At 52.4% G+C, this 15,511-nt stretch overlaps 1 protein-coding gene across 1 annotated transcript; it reads right to left on the bottom strand.

Moving 5' to 3' along the window:
- Positions 1 to 203: 203 nt before the first annotated feature.
- NIPSNAP1 (nipsnap homolog 1) lies at positions 204 to 15,192 on the bottom strand. Its single transcript, XM_081252199.1, has 10 exons — positions 15,065 to 15,192; positions 8,440 to 8,567; positions 8,195 to 8,240; positions 7,850 to 7,944; positions 4,636 to 4,706; positions 4,350 to 4,490; positions 4,015 to 4,046; positions 3,568 to 3,662; positions 2,181 to 2,264; positions 204 to 539 (listed from the first exon to the last, which is right to left on the bottom strand). Exons 1-10 carry the CDS (start codon positions 15,160 to 15,162, stop codon positions 475 to 477), a joined length of 855 nt encoding a protein of 284 aa, XP_081108325.1. The 5' UTR covers positions 15,163 to 15,192; the 3' UTR covers positions 204 to 474.
- Positions 15,193 to 15,511: the final 319 nt, after the last annotated feature.

A 15,511-nucleotide genomic window follows, 5' to 3' on the forward strand; every position in this document is an offset into this window, starting at 1 on the left:
TGGCTCAGACTGTCCAGCAAGTGGGTGGCCCACTAGAGACCAGGGAATTCCTGAGAGCCTGGCCTGGTCTGACCTCCTCCCTTCCCACCCCACCTCTAACCACTGGACACACTACCTTTTGTGCAACTTAAGCAAAGCTGAGGATTTCCATGGTGATGATTATGGACTGGTGGTCTTGAGATGAGGAATCTTAGGGGAAAATGTGAAAAGACACAAAAGGTTGCTGTTCTTCATTCAGAGAAATTAACAACTGCTTCCAGCAAGGGGAACGGGTGGGCGGGGAAGGTGGGAAGGGTCTGGACAGGGCTGCGAGTCCTCAGAACCCCATCATCCTTCAGCTCCCCCTTCTCTGAGCTGAGCACTACCCCCAGAGTCCACAGAGTCTGAGAGAAAACCAAGACATCAGGGCTGGGATCTCCTCTGTCCATGGCTACCCTGAGGGAGAGGTGGGAGGAGGTGGAGGCAGCGGCAGCATCACTGGAGAGGTGAGATCTTCAAAGGGATCATGATCCGAGACTCCATATGTCGAACCAGGGGGACTGCAGAGAGAGAGGCAGAGGTCACGAGGGGGCTGAGGTGAGCCAACCCCCAAAACTAGCCCCTGAAGGAGGAGGAGGCCTGGGATGCTGAGACAGGGAAACCCCACTGCTCTCCTGGAATGGCCCATGGAGAGCGCCACATCTCCCAAACTGTGGGATACGAGGGGACTTAGGCAGTAATGAAAGGCAGCTTTAAAAATTTTTCATAATTGGGACTTCCCTGGTGGTGCGGTAGTTAAGAATCCGCCTGCCAATGCAGGGGACATGGGTTCGAGCCCTGGTCCGGGAAGATCCCACATGCCGTGGAGCAACTAAGCCTGTGCGCCACAACTACTGAGCCTGCATGCTGCAACTGCTGAAGCCCACATGCCTACAGCCTGTCCTCCACAACAAGAGAAGCCACCGCAATAAGAAGCCCGCGCACCGCAACAAAGAGTAGCCCCTGCTCGCCACAACTAGAGAAAGCCTGCACGCAGCAACGAAGACCCAACACAGCCATAAATAAATAAATAAATTTATTTTTAAAAATTTTCATAATTATGTATTTATTTCCTATGTATGTGAAAAACAACCAGCATAGCTTAAAAGTGATTTCACAGATTATTATTGCTTAGGACAAAGCTAGGTGAAGAATAAAGCAGGCGGATTTAAAGGAAGAGATGAAGAAAATAATTGTAGCAGAAGAAAACTGGCAGGACAAAATCTGTGAGGGTGTCCTCAAGGGGCTAAGGTTTGAAAAACACTGATTTAGTTCAACTGACTCATTTTACAGGTGGGGACGCTGCAGCCCAGAGCGGGTCAGCCCAAGGTCACCCAGAAGGTCAGACTCCTTCCTCCTGCTCAGTGCAGTTAAACTTTACCGTGCTTAAAAATTACCTACAGTTCTCGTTCAAGTGCAGATCTTGATTCAGTGTGGGGAGGGAGGGGGTTGAGATTGGGCATTTCTAACAAGCTTCCAGGGGATGCTGACACCGTCATTTGGGACCACACTTGGAAGAGCGAGGCTCCCGCTAACTCCTTCAGGAGATGCATTCTCCCACACACCAGCTGGTAAGTGTGGAAGCTCAGCTGTAAGTTCCTTAAGGGCAGGGCGTTCTCTGCCTCCCAACTCCCACCCACCACAGTCCCTGGTACACAGTGAGTGCTCACCCAGCACCTACTGACTCCAGGTGGTTCCCAGGGGTCCCGGCAAAGTGGCAAATGCTGTAGGCAAAAAACTTGCTCGAAAAAATTGACTGTGCACCTCCTCTGCGCCAGAGTCTAGGCCAAGCACTTTTCATAAATTAGCTCCTGGAACCCTCCCTCCAGCCCTCTGAGGGAGGCATTCTCACCAGTGCCACCTTACAGATTGAAAACAGCATCAGTGAGGTGAAGAACCAGGCCCAAGGTCACACTGTGTGCTCAACTACAACACTTCTCTGAGACAGGGACCACCTGGCTGTGTTATTGCCCCTTAGAGCACTCACCCAGGACAGCCTGCATCCCGGGGAGCATGCCACCAGGACAGGAACCTACTAACTCATTGTCCTGAAAGTGAGTTCTCCATCACGAGAGGTAATCAAACTAGGTCAGATCTACTTGCAGAGGGGATTCCATCCTCAGATAGGGCTCTTGGCAGATGACCTCAGAGGAGGTGCTCACCTGTGTAGTAGACATTTTCATCCCAGCCCCTCTTCCTCCAGGCAGCATTTCTGGTCTCCTCCCGAGACTGCAGGTCTTTATAGGCTGTGGGGAAGGCATAGGCTCATTCCTGAGGCACAGAGGATCTGTGCCTGTACCCAGCACAAGGCCCTCCTCCCGTTGCCCCAAACCCTACCCTGCTGTCTCTTCCTCCCCGGATGCCTCCAACTGTTAGCAAACACTGTCTGCTTTGACAATCTCATCCAATCAGTACATTTCTTGTGTATTTCCAGCCCAGAACTCTCCCTTGAGCTCTAGACTCGACTATCCAGTGTCCACTTGACATTTCCACTCAGATGTGTCAGTGTCTCAAAGGTAACACTTCTAAGGACCAAAAGTACACTCCTGACTCTCCAACCTGCTCCTCTGAGGGTCTCAGTAAGCAATACAGAGCTGCTCAAACAGGAGTCTTGGTGTCCTGGGGTCCTCTCTCCCTCCCCCACCGTAGACAGACAATTTACCCACCAGTCCCATTGGTTCCACCTCCAGACCAATGAATCTGTGGACTTCTCAGCATCCTCACTGTCACCACCTTAGGCCAGGCCACGATCCTCTCCCCCATGAGCTACTATAACCATCTCCTGATGCCCCACATCCTCTCTTGCTCCCCTACAAAGTGCTCCCAACAAAGCACATGGCAGCCAGAGGAGCCATTAGAACACAAATCAGGTCATTTCATGCTGTTTGAAACGCTGCAGCAGTCGCTCGCTGAAGTTAGAATAAATCCCGGGAATTCCCTGATGGTCCAGTGGTTAGGACTCTGCACTTCCAGTGCAGGGGCATTGGGTTTGATCTCTGGTTGGGGAACTAAGATCCCTCAAGCCTCGCGGTGCAGCCGAAAAAAAAAAAAAAGAGAAAAAGAAAAAGAATAAATCCCAACTCATCTCATCCCCATGGCCTACAAGACCCAGACTAACCTGGACGATCCACATCTTCCCACTCTCTTCCCCACTCCCTCCACACAGGCCTCCTTTGCACTCCTCAAAACCCTGAAGGCCTTTCCTCACCGCAGGGCCTTTGCACGTGTTGTTCCCTCTACTTGGAATACCCTTCCCTGGCAATTCACAGCTGACTCCTCATCCTTTAGCTGAGCTTACATTTCACCTCCTTAGAGAGGCGTTCTAGTCTATCTAAGCCAATGAGGCTTCCCATATGTTTCTTCATTATTTCTCCCTCTCTATGATGTGTAATAATCCGAAATTATCTTTTTTGTTACTTTACGTCTGAGGTGGTGTCTCCCTCTGCTGGAATGTAAGCTCCACAAGGGCACTAATGTATTCGCATTGTTGACACGGACTGAGAGTGGAGAAAGGGGGCCACAGAGGGTCCTGGAGGGTCCCCAGCCTACCCCAGAGATGGTGCACAACGTAGAGCTCTCCTATCTGCGAGAAGAAGCCACCTACTGCCTCCTGGTTCTCCTGCCGGTACTTGATGGCCCGAGCCCTGGGGATGGCAGAAAAGTGTGGGGCAGAGGCCAGGGCCAGTGCAAAGGGCCCCTCCGGGGTGTTCCCAGGCTGGTTTCTCAGTTACACATCAAGGGAGGAGCCTGAGGTAGGGCCCTCGGCTCTCAGAAATGATCAGGGACCAGGGTGATGGAGGTGCAGCCGCTGGCTGGGTATTCTACCACAGTGGTCTAGAGGATCCTCACCCCCCTGGTTGGATCATCACCATCTCCTGGAGATAGCATGGAGGATGACGGGTTCCCTGTTACAGGGCCCTGGGAAAGGTGGCCCACCAGGGGCCTTGATGGAGCAGGTGGGCAGGGTACACCCAACTCCCCAGAACCACCACTCACCAGTTGTTCCCCCATTCGATCATGGTTCCCGGCTGAAAGAGAACCAGAGCAGAGGAGGCAAATGAGCCCCCTTCTGGTATTTCAAGCATCACTGTTGGGTGGGGATGGGAAACTGTCATGTCTTTGCAGCTCCTGGGGCCGCTTCACCTTATTCACGGGGCCCTGACTCACGCCTGGGTGTGCACGTGTGCACACATGCACACACACCTCTGTTCTGGGGCCAGAAGCCCCAATCTAGGTGCTGGGGCACCAGGCCCACCCACCTCAGGGTACCAGGAAAGAAGCGCTGCTGCAGCATGGGTGAGAGACAGGCGGGGAGCTGGCGGGGGAGGCACCTTGAGCTTGTACGTCCTCAGCTCGTAGATGTTGGGGCCGTCTCTAGGCTGTGGCTCGTTCCAGAAGCTGAACTCGAGGAGCAGCTGGTTCCTCCTGGACAGCAGCATCTGGCTCCGCTCCTTTCGGAACTCCAGGTACTCCTGTGGGCATGGTGGTTTGGGCACAGCAGCCAGGAAGTGCTCCGGCCCCATCGGTGTGTCCCACAGGGTGACGGAGGCAGCCCCCAGCACAGGGCTGAGCCAGAACCAGCATCTGGAGAGGTTTGCCAAGTGTATGCCAACATACCTTGTTGTTTTTGAGCTTGTTCATGCAGTCCATGAGGGCTGGGTAGCCACCTGAGAATCGCCACAGGTGCACTGTTGGGGGGCAGGGAGGAGGGTACAGGTCAGGGGGCTGCGGGGACCCTGCCCTGCTTACCCTGAGGCTGGTTAGGTGTGTATGTAAAAGGGGAGGCTCCAGTCTGGTTCCCTATAGCACCAGGACTCTCTGAGTTCCCTCTGCCTTGGTGGGGGCAGCTCTAGGCAGGGGAAAAAGCCAGACACAAGCCCCGGAGACCTAGGTTTGAGCTGCAGCTCTGCCAGGTGGCCTTTGACCCCTCTAGGCCTCAATGTCCTCATCTTGAAAATGAGAATAATGCTCTCACCCAAACTTCTTTAAGTAGCAACAAGAGGATCAGATGTGAACTTGTACCCTAGGAACTGCGCATGCATAAAGCAGACCACCAGGCCTGTGAGGGACAGGCTGGGCCAAAGGAAGGGGTAGGTCTGATGGGCAGAGATGGATGACTCCAAAACACTGAATTAAAGGAAAAAAACTAAGGAACAGAACAGCATGTGAGGTATGGTACCACGTGTGTTTAGAGGGGGAAGAACATATCCAGAGATGCTGGTCTATGCACCACCTCTTGATGGAGAACCATCAAGATTGTGACAGGAGATGCCCTTGGGGCAAAGAACTGAGGCCTGGGGTTCACAGGCAGGAGGGAGGCTTACTTTTCATTGCAAACTCTTTGTACCATTTGCATTTTTTAATCACAGTCTCTGTACTGGGTTAAATAGTGTCCTCCACCCCCACCCCCAAATTCATGCCAACTCAGAACCTCAGAATGTGACCTTATTTAAAATAGGGTCTTTCTAGTGGTAGTCAAGCTAAGGTGAGGTCATATTGGGTGGGCCCTAAATTCAATGACTGATGTCCTTATAAGAAGAGGGAGACTTGGACACAGAGGGCAACACCACGTGAAGACAGACACCCAGGGAGAACACCATGTGACTAAGGAGGCAGAGATTGGAGCAATGCATCTGTGAGCCAAGGAGTGCCAAGGATTTCCGGCCACCACTAGAAGCTGGAAAAGGCAAGAAAAGATTCTCCCCTAGAGCCTTTGGAGGGAGCACGCCCCTACCGACACCTTGATTTCAGACTTCTGGGCTCCAGAACTTGAGAGAATAGATTTCTGTTGTTTTAAGCCCACCAGTAGTTGGTACTTTTTACAGCATCCCCAGGAAAACCCTGATACACTTTCCAGTAATAAAGAAACCTAGTCTGTGTGCAAGAGAAGGAACAGTCTTGTCATGCTTGGGAGCATGGCTGGGGCCAAGGGAGCAAGGTCCCTAAAAGGTCAATCGGGCAGGCTAAGGCTGAGAGCATTTGGCTGGCCAGTGGCTTGGCATTTCAGACTCTTGTTACTTATCCCCAGCTGGTCGCTCACCTGCCTTTTGACTCCATCTCTGCCTTGATTTTCCCATCTGCAAAATGGTCTGACCCTATGGTTTAAAGGCCTCTTTCCCAAGGGAAACAGCAAAAGTACTGTATGGATGGCAGTCTATTAAGACCAGGAATGCTGACCTGTGGAAGAGGCATTAGCCTAATTCTAGGGGCCAAGAGGTAAAAGTTACAAGGAGGGCATCCAAGGCCCATGAGAAGAAAGAATTTTCTAACAGTGATAGTGTTCCATCTAGAAGATGGATTGGAGGTTTTTTTACAAAAAACCCGAATCTACAAATTCATTAAAATGTAAATTCTTGAGCCCTACTCCCAGGAGGTGGCTCCGTGCATCTGCTCCCCAGATGATTCTACATAGGGGACAACCCCTCAAGATACACAAAATATAGGACATGCTTTAAAATTCACGCTCCCATTCCTCAAAGTTCATTTCTCAATTAGCAGATACTTAGAAGAATCCAAGAAGTACTGCTGGAACTGATTAGGTTGTACCTAAAATGGGAAAACTGTAGGGGCTGGAACAGAAGACAGCTTTTCTCCTACCCCACTATTAATGTGTCAGTGACCGTTACTGAAACAGAATAAATGATTAAGAGAATCTACCTAACTGCAGATCACAGATTTAAAAAACAAACAAAAAAAACACATACAATTATCAGGGCAGTTGAAGGATGAGGTGAGTTGGCTTATGTGGTAGTGAGCTCCCCATAGCTGTGAGTGTTCAAGGGAAGCATAGAGGACCCTCTATCAGGGCTGCACCAGAGGAGCTCCCTGTGCTGTACGTAGTCTAATCAGCACTGTCCAAAAGGACTTTCTACTATGACGAAAAAGTTCTACAGCCGTGCCATCCAAGATGGTAGCCACGAGCCACATATTTCTATCAATGGGCACTTGAAATGTGGCTAGTGTGACTGAGAAACTGAATTTTTCATTTTATTTAACTTTACCCAATTTAAATTTAAGTAGCTACATGTGGTTAGTGGTTACTTTCCTGGACAGTGCAGATCTAAATGCCAAGGCCCCTGTAAGTGGCTGGGATGTTGTGAGTGAACCAAATTCATGTGTGGGTCCTCACAGCTGGTGCCAACTGAGGTGGGCATGTTGGGGTAGGATGGGGCGTGCTTGGGGTACCGCTGGGAAGCTGTAAGGAACCAGCTCAGATAAGAGTCCCTTTTACTCCACAAATATGTACGGCATACCGGGGGTTCAGTGGTGAAGAAAGGCAGGGCCCCCGCCCTCCCGGAACTCACCACCTCCACGGGGAGACAGACAGAACAGGGCACATGATTAGGGCTGTGAAGAGGCAAGTCCTGGGGGCTGGGGAGCCAGGAGGGGTGCCTCACCCAGCTGCGGTGGAGGGAATCAGGGGAGGCCTCCAGGAGGAAGTGATGTCTACACCAAAATAAAAGGTGAGTAGGGGAGTGAGCCAAGTAGAGGAGGCAAAGGAGAAAGAATGCTTCAGGCTGACGAAACAGCATGAACAAGAGCATGGAACTAGAGGGAAAAACTATCCATCTGAAGAACAGAAAGAAGTCCTGGGTGGGATGGTGCAGCGAGCAGGAGGACGTGGCGAGACAAGGCTTGACGCTGGGCAGGGAAGGGCTCGAGAGCCTCGTGGGGCACCCCAAGAGCAGAGGGAGCTGCCACGGATGTTTGGGCAGGGGAGTGAGCTGACAGAGGCTGCACTTAGAAAGACCCCTCTGGGTGCCGCCGCAGAGGAAGTGGAGGGCAGCCACCTGGGCTGGGAAGCAGTGGCGCTGGGGGGTGCGCAGCTCACCTGCCTGGTCCTGCTCCCCGTACCATGTGTTCCAGTTGCCCACGAGCGAGCAGGGGTAATCCTCATCCAGGTGCAGCTTGGGCAGCACAGCCTCCCTGTGGGAGGGGCACAGAGAAGGGGGAGGGCTCACACCAGCCACCAGAGCCCCTGAGATTAGGCTTCCAACTCAGGCCCGCAGAGTTGGGTCTCAGTCTCCCCATCTCTAAGATGCAGAGGCTGCACGAGAGGACTTGTGGCTCTGAAATCTACACCCCCCTGGATTCCTGCACGGAGAACAGGGCTGGGATAGAGGCCCCCACCCAAGCAGGGACTGGGACAGGAGGGTTAGGGTTAGGGTCAGCTCACGTCAGGCTGTTGTAGGCATCCAGACACTCGGGCTTCACATTGTGAACTGCAACAGAGGACAGAGAGCAGGAGGTGAAGCGAGGGGGAGCAGGGTGTCTGTGGGGAGCTGCGCTAGGGGTAGCCGCACAGGGCCTGGGCTTCCAGGACAGCTCGGGATGTCCCAGACCTTCTCAAGTCCCAGCCAGAGCCTTGCAGGCCCCCAGATGCCCTGGGAGGGAGGGCTGGCCAACTCAGCAGCCACTCACACTGGATCTTGTAGAGGTTGCTGGTCTCCTTCTTGGACAGCAGGGTAGAGTGGGCGTCCTTCCGGGGATCCACCTTGTGTACGAACAGAGAACGGAACCAGCTGCCTTCATTGTCCTTGGAATAGAAGCTGCGGGACAGAGTTCAGGGGGGACCTGCTTACATCTGCTCAGAAGCCTTGCTCCCCAAGGCCAGTGACACACATTTCTGGGAATGAAGCCACGGAATCCCATGGCAGCTCCAGAAGATGTCATATCATTGGAGCCAGCTGAGCACAGCTGGTCCTTTCTACAGACATCCTGGCTGCCCAGTTTGCTTCTTGAAGCTCTGCAGAGCCTCAGGAGGCCAGGAGAGGCAGCCCCACCTCCTGCCTCTCTCTCCAGCCTCCCTGCCTCCACTTCACCCCTTTCCAAGAGGTCCTCCACTTGGACCACACAACTGCATCCCTTGCCAAGAGGATCAACCCCACACCCGTCTTGCCTGATGTCCAAAGCCCATGACAGCCCAACCTACCTTGGCAGCCTCCCATCCTGTCCATCCCCCACCTGTGTATCCCACTCTCCAGCTATGCTTCTCCCTGAACACACCAGGCTCTTTCACTCTGTGCTTTCTTTGCAATCTCTGTCCCCTCTGATGAGAGGGCTGCACTCACCGTCCTCCCTAGTGCTCACACTACACCTGGCCTGTGCCCAATCCCAGCCCCACAAATGGAGAGCCCAAGGCAAGCACACTTTGTCCTTGAGGAGGTCACAGTCTGCTGGGAGAAGTGGACCTTGGAACACAGTTACAGCCAGAGGTCTCTGGGAGAGCCCAGATGTGTGAGCCTGAACTTGGCCTCTGGAAGTCTGGGTTGGCTCTCTAGAGGAGGTGATCTGGCCAGTCTCCAAATCTCCAGGGCTGATTTGGCAGATAAAGGCAGGTAGAGGGGGTCAAAGGCATCACAAGGCAAGATTCATTCACTCATCCAGCCAACACTTAATTGACAAATATCTGCCCTGTGCACATTGCTATGTTGCTGTGAGAATGAATGAATGAATGACGTGCCTTGTTCAGAGCAGGGGGACCAACCACCAGGTCCTGCCAGATCATAACTGCACTCCCCACACAAGGTCCCAGCAGGGGTGGGGATTACTTTTAGGCTGCCAGAGGTGGTAAATCATCTTACTTAACAGCAGTGGTGCAGCTTGTAGCCAGGCCTGAAACACTAGCCTCCCGCTGGATGATTTGTAGCCAAGGAGCCCGGCAGTGGGGGCCCCATCAGCAAGTCCTCTCCTTTTTCAAGCCTCTTCTGTGGCTAGGATAAATGTTTTGCAAATCAAAGTATTGCTTTTCTCCAAAATATGGAGCAAGTACTGGGACTGATAAAATTTAAAAAGCATCTTAAAGTGGTGAAATATTTGTATAATCATAGAGAAAGATAAGTAACAATCTGTCCCAGACTGCTTTTTGTTGGTTGGTTGGTTGGTTGGTTTTTGGCCACGCCAAGCAGTCTGCGGGATCCTAGTTCCCCGACCAGGGACTGAGCCCGGGCCACAGCAGTGACAGTGCCGAGTCCCAACCACTGAACTGCCCAGGAACTCCCAGTCCCAAACTGTTAATACTCCTTACCTGGGAGAGGGAAGAGGAAGATGGTTAAACTTTTCGTTATTCATTTTTTGTAAAGGTAAAAAAAACTGTTTAAAGTATTTCCAAATTCATAGGTTTTCTATCATTTTGTGTGTATTTGCTTCATTAACAAAAAACAGACAGTTATCATCAGATGGTCGACGCAGTCTGAAAAATTTGGGGCCAGAATAAGGGAGCCTCACTATGGCTAATGTTGGCTGAGGATATCCTCTGGGCCAGGGACCTGTGGTCAGCTTAACATGATCCCGCTGAATCTATGTAAGGATATCATAATGTTGATATTATTAATGGCCCCATTTTCAAGATGAGAAAATAGAAGGTCGGAGGTGGGAGGGTTAAGAAACTTGTCCCCAGGTCACATAGCAAATCAGGGGCAGAGAGCTCAGGAAAGAACCCAGAGCTCTTTCCTCTAAAGTCAGCCCCACCTCAGATCTGGCACCAACCTGGGGAACTAGCATCAGGTAGATACTGTGAAGAACCAGGTGTTTTTAGCAAAGCCACTGGCAGAGGGACCTGACCTTTGGTCTGAATGTAGAGAGGCTGCTTCCGCTGGAAGGGGTGGTGACAGGGAGGGCAGCCACTCCTACTATTTGTCAACCAAGACCTTTGCTCCAGGACTGGGCTTTGAGTAATTTATTAACGTCAGCACTGACCAAGATAAACAGCCAAGTGGCCAGCCCTGAAGAGAGAGCCTGGGACCCCGGGGGCTGGGGAGTGAGGGGGTCCAGGAGCTCTGATGGGCACCCATCTCCTCCCACCACTGTCTAACCTTTCCTGCCTCTGGGTCTCCGTTTCCCCACATGTCAAAAGAGCAGGGTAGAGCAGCCTATCTCTAAAGACCTTTTCTACCCATGCCCCCTACAGGTCCCAAGAATATCCCAGGGCAGGGTCTGAACTTGAAGCTAGCATCCGAGGGTTCACATTTTCAAGAGTTCAAATTTCACTTTCTCAATGAAATCACAACATTCTCCTGTCCCTGAACTCCCCAACTCTTCTCACCCTGCTCTCTATTTTTCTGTAGCTCCTTCTAACACGTTATAGAATTTTTTTGTTTATTATGTGCCTTGTTTATTGTCTCCCACTAGAAGCAGAGCCCCAGGAGGATAGGGATCTTGTCTGTCTTGTGTATCCCTGCTGTAGCCCCAGTGCCTGGAACAGTGCTGGGGACGTGGCACATGCTCAGACCACGTTTGGGGAATGAGTGCAGGCGTGTGGGGGAAGCTAAGACAGAGGTGCATGAAAATGATGAAATCTGAGAGGTTAGAAAGGAGAGAAAGTGTGGACCTTGGCTCAGAGTGTGGACTCGGGACTCAGGGGCCCTTTCCATCCCCACCACCACCAGCAGAATTAGTGCTTAAGAACACAGGTTCTGGACAAATCCAGGACTAATCCCAGCCCAGCGTCATCTCTCTGAGCCTCGTTTACCTCATCCATAAAATAAGAGCAACAGGATCGCCTGTAGAGAATGGGACAGACACGGCAGTGCAGCTAATATCACTCTTCCTACCTAACTTCCTAACTGAACTCCTGGCTCCCATTCTTTCCCTTTTTTCCTAACCTGCCCATCAATTTTGTAATGCACCATGGTTGTGATGCTATTCGTCCACTTGAAAATCTTCTATGGATCCCTACTGCCCATAAAACAAGGCTGGATGTCTCCACTTGGGATTCTAGCTCTAATCTATTTTGCCAAGCTTTCCAGAGTCAATTCTCCTTTTTTTAAAATTTTTAATTTTTATTTATTTATTTTTTTGGCCACCCCACGCAGCATGTGGGATCTTCGTTCCCCGACCGGGGACTGAACCCATGCCCCCAGCAGTGGAAGTGTGGAGTCTTAACCACTGGACTGCCGGGGAAGTCCCCAATTCCCTCTTAAATTTGGTCACCACAGAGCCAAGACTCCCTATCGTTAGCAACACCTGAGAACATGTTAGAAGTTTTCAGGCCCCATCCCAGACCCACTGCAACAGAAATTCTGGGGGTGGGCCTAGCAATCTGTGTTTTAACAAGCCCGCCAAGGGATTCTGATGCACACTCAGGCCCGAAAATCACTGCTCTAAGGCAGTCCCAACTTACTTTCTTTCCTTCTTTTCTTCATGTAATCTCAGTAAATCATCCCAGAAACACCAAAGATTCTGGTATCTAAACTATATTAAGAATATATTAAGCCCCAAGGGTGGGGCTTCCCTGGTGGCGCAGTGATTAAGAACCCTCCTGCCAATGCAGAGGACACGGGTTCGATCCCTGGGCCAGAAAGATCCCACATGCCGCGGAGCAATTAAGCCCGTGTGCTACAACTACTGAGCCTGAGAGCCATAACTACTGAGCCTGAGAGCCACAACTACTGAGCTCACGTGCCACAACTACTGAGGCCCACGTGCCTAGAGCTCGTGCTCCACAACAAGAGAAGCCACGGCAATAAGAAGCCCACGCACCACAATGAAGAGTAGCCCCTGCTCGCCGCAACTAGAGAGGGCCCACACGCAGCAACGAAGACCCAACACAGCCAAAAATAAATAAATAAATAAATTAATTAATTAATTAAAAAAAAAAAGAATCCGCCTGCCAATGCAGGGGACACAGGTTCGAGCTCTGGTCCGGGAAGATTCCACATGCCACGGAGCAACTAAGTCTGTGTACCACAACTACCGAGCCCGCATGCCACAACTACTGAAGCCCATGTGCCCTAGAGCCTGTGCACCGCAACTACTGAGCCCACATGCTGCAACTACTGAAGCCCGCACGCCTAGAGCCTGTGCTCCACAAGAGAAGCCATGGCAATGAGAAGTCCGCACACTGCAACGAAGAGCAGCCCTCGCTCGCCCCAACTAGAGAAAGCCCGTGCGTAGCAACGAAGACCCAATGCAGCCAAAAATAATAAATTAAAAAAAAAAAAGAAAGGGGCCACATTTCTGCTTATTGTTCCTGAAGTGTGTCTTTAGAAGACAAACTGGAAGAACTAAAGTTCTGTTAACGAGAGCATTACTGATGCAGCGGCAGCAACTGCTGTGTACTGAGCACTTCCTATGTGCTGAGAACTGATCCTCACAATATGTTCTTGAGAAAAATGAGGCTCAAAAACAAAATAGAGAAATATGAGGCTCAGAGATGTACCAGGCCTTATTCAAGAACAATTAATCAATGACCAAGAGGATTCCAATCCAGGTCTATCCGATTTCAAAACCCACGCTGTGTCTATACCCCAGTGGCCCCCAAAGCTCAGAGGCCAGAGGGCCCCTCTAGTGACTCCAGAGAGATACGGGGCAGATGGAGGGTCGGTAGGATTCCCAGGTATCCAAGGTGGGGCCAGGGAGTAAGTAACTTTGAAGCAGTCCTTTAGGGACTTGATAAGTATTAATCCAAGTACCTGCACAGCAATCCTACGAAAAACACCAGGCAGGGATCCCCATCCCCACTTTACAGAGAAGGAAACCAAGGATCACAGTGGTTCAGTGCCCCATCCAAGGTTAAGGAGTGGATAAGTGAGGAGCAGCAGGCTGCCTTAATGTCCCATATGCTCCTTTTGTGGCCTCTGGCTATTCGCCACACAAATGGCTTTACCACCAACCAATTTTGTAACACCGGGGAAGTGTGGTCCCGCCCCCAGCTTCCATTTCCTTATCTGGAAAACAAGGGGCTCACAGGAGGTGATCTCCCCAAAGCCCCTTCAGCCCTGACACCTTGGGGGTTCATGAAGAAATTGCTTGAGACACAGGTTTGGGCGAGGGGCAACATTTGCAGCAAATTCATCAGGGGCTGGGTACGTCGCACACATGGCCTTGTTAATCCTCAACAACTCTATGAAATACATCCTACTTTATCACCCCCATTTTACAGATTAGGAACCTGAGACTTCAAGAGGCCAAATGACTCATGCAAGGTCACCCCACTGAAAAAGGCTGAGTTAGATGTGCTGGTGCCGGGCAAACTCTAGGCTCTCTCCATGTTATCAGCTTTCTCCCCAATTACTGGGCAGTCAGGTTGGGGGCACATGCCTGGCTCCTCTTTCCCAGCCTCCCCTGACCCCCACTGCACAGCACTCTAGAACATCTCACAGCAAAGCCTAACAGAACTCTGCAGCTTCATGCCTGCACTGCTGGGCAGGACAGACCCCTCCTTTCCACAGGTAGGGGGACAGGTGTCCTCACTTCTTTGGCCAATGTTCTTGAGCATACACTGTTGTGAGACCTGTGCCAGGGGCTGGGGAAACAGAAATATGAGGTGATGCTCTAATGGCAGGGACAGGCAAGTGTGTACAGGGTGGTAAGAGCAGAGATGGGGGAAGTACAGGGTGCTAGAGACGGAGAAGGGAGGGGTCCCCCAGGGCCAGTCAGGGAGGCCCAGCCCTGCCTCAGCCCAGAGCAGGGACCAAACAAAAGCCCAGGCCCAGCCCATGGCCTCCCAGGAGGCTACCAGTTGTGGTGCAAAGAGCACAGGGGTGTCAGAAGGCCTGGGTCCAGACCAGACCCAGTGCTGCCACAGGATGGCAGGGGGAGTGACCTTGGGCAACTCCCATCCTTTCTCAGGCCTCCTTTGCCCCACTTCTACTGTTCAGGGTTGGGGAGCAAAGGATCTGTGCAGCCACGGCCTTTAGGGATCTCCCATTGCTCCCCATATCTCTTACCCCCAGAACTTCCGGAAGGAGGTGCTGCCTCTCCTAGAAGCCCCCAGGGGGACTACCTCACAATCACCGCAGAGGCCCCGGAAGGGGCCACTCCTCCTGCCCTCTGACAGCTCCCACTCCCCAGGGCCCTGGACCTGCCCCTCTCATTCACCCTACCCTTCATTCTCAGCCCAGAGCCAGGCACCCAATAGGACAAAGACCCTGCGCATACCTGTCCCACCTCCTCCGTTCTTTGACCAGACCTCCTCCCCATGGCTCCGCCTCTAACCACTAGATTACAAGCCCGAGTCTCTGCCCATCCCCCAAGCCCAGACCCTGGCCCCCACGCGTGTACCCCCTACGCGCGCCGCCCCCGCCTGGCCCGGCCCGGCTCATACCGCGCTGCAGCCACAGCCGCAACGTCCCGGCCTCCGGGCCCCGGGCGCCCCAGCAGCCGCCGAGCCGCCGCAGAGATGCTGCACAGACGCGGAGCCATGTTGGAGCGCGGCTGCTTGGAGGAAGGCCCCGCCCCCGAACCCAGCAGCGGAGGCGGAACGTGAGTAAGCCCCGCCCCACCTGGTCGCCCGCCCCCTGTCCACCCAAACAGGTGGGCGTAGTCCCTGTGAATTCAGCAACTTAGATGCTGGGCAGAAGTCCGGATTCTTGTCCTCTGAGCCTCTGCAGCCCTGCTACAGACTTGCTCTGTGACCTAGAGCAAACCCTTTGCCCACTCTGGGCCTCAGTGTCCACCCCGGTAAAATGGGAGCATTGAACAATAATACCAGGGGTTCTTAACGGGGCACTCAAGGATGAGCGGCAGAGGGCGAGTAAGCCCCCTGAAATCG

Source organism: Mesoplodon bidens, assembly GCF_964165515.1.
Source record: "Mesoplodon bidens genome assembly, chromosome: 13".
In the NCBI taxonomy this organism is placed as follows: Eukaryota; Metazoa; Chordata; class Mammalia; order Artiodactyla; family Ziphiidae; genus Mesoplodon; species Mesoplodon bidens.

Excerpts from the sequence above, each read along its gene's own strand:
- NIPSNAP1 (XM_081252199.1), bottom strand. The coding sequence starts at position 15,162 with ATGGCTCCGCGTCTGTGCAGCATCTCTGCGGCGGCTCGGCGGCTGCTG. Across the intron at positions 7,945-8,194 it reads GATGCCTACAACAGCCTGAC|GGAGGCTGTGCTGCCCAAGC; the intron begins GTGAGCTGACCC and ends CCCCTCCCACAG. Across the intron at positions 3,663-4,014 it reads ATCGAATGGGGGAACAACTG|GGCTCGGGCCATCAAGTACC; the intron begins GTGAGTGGTGGT and ends TGCCATCCCCAG.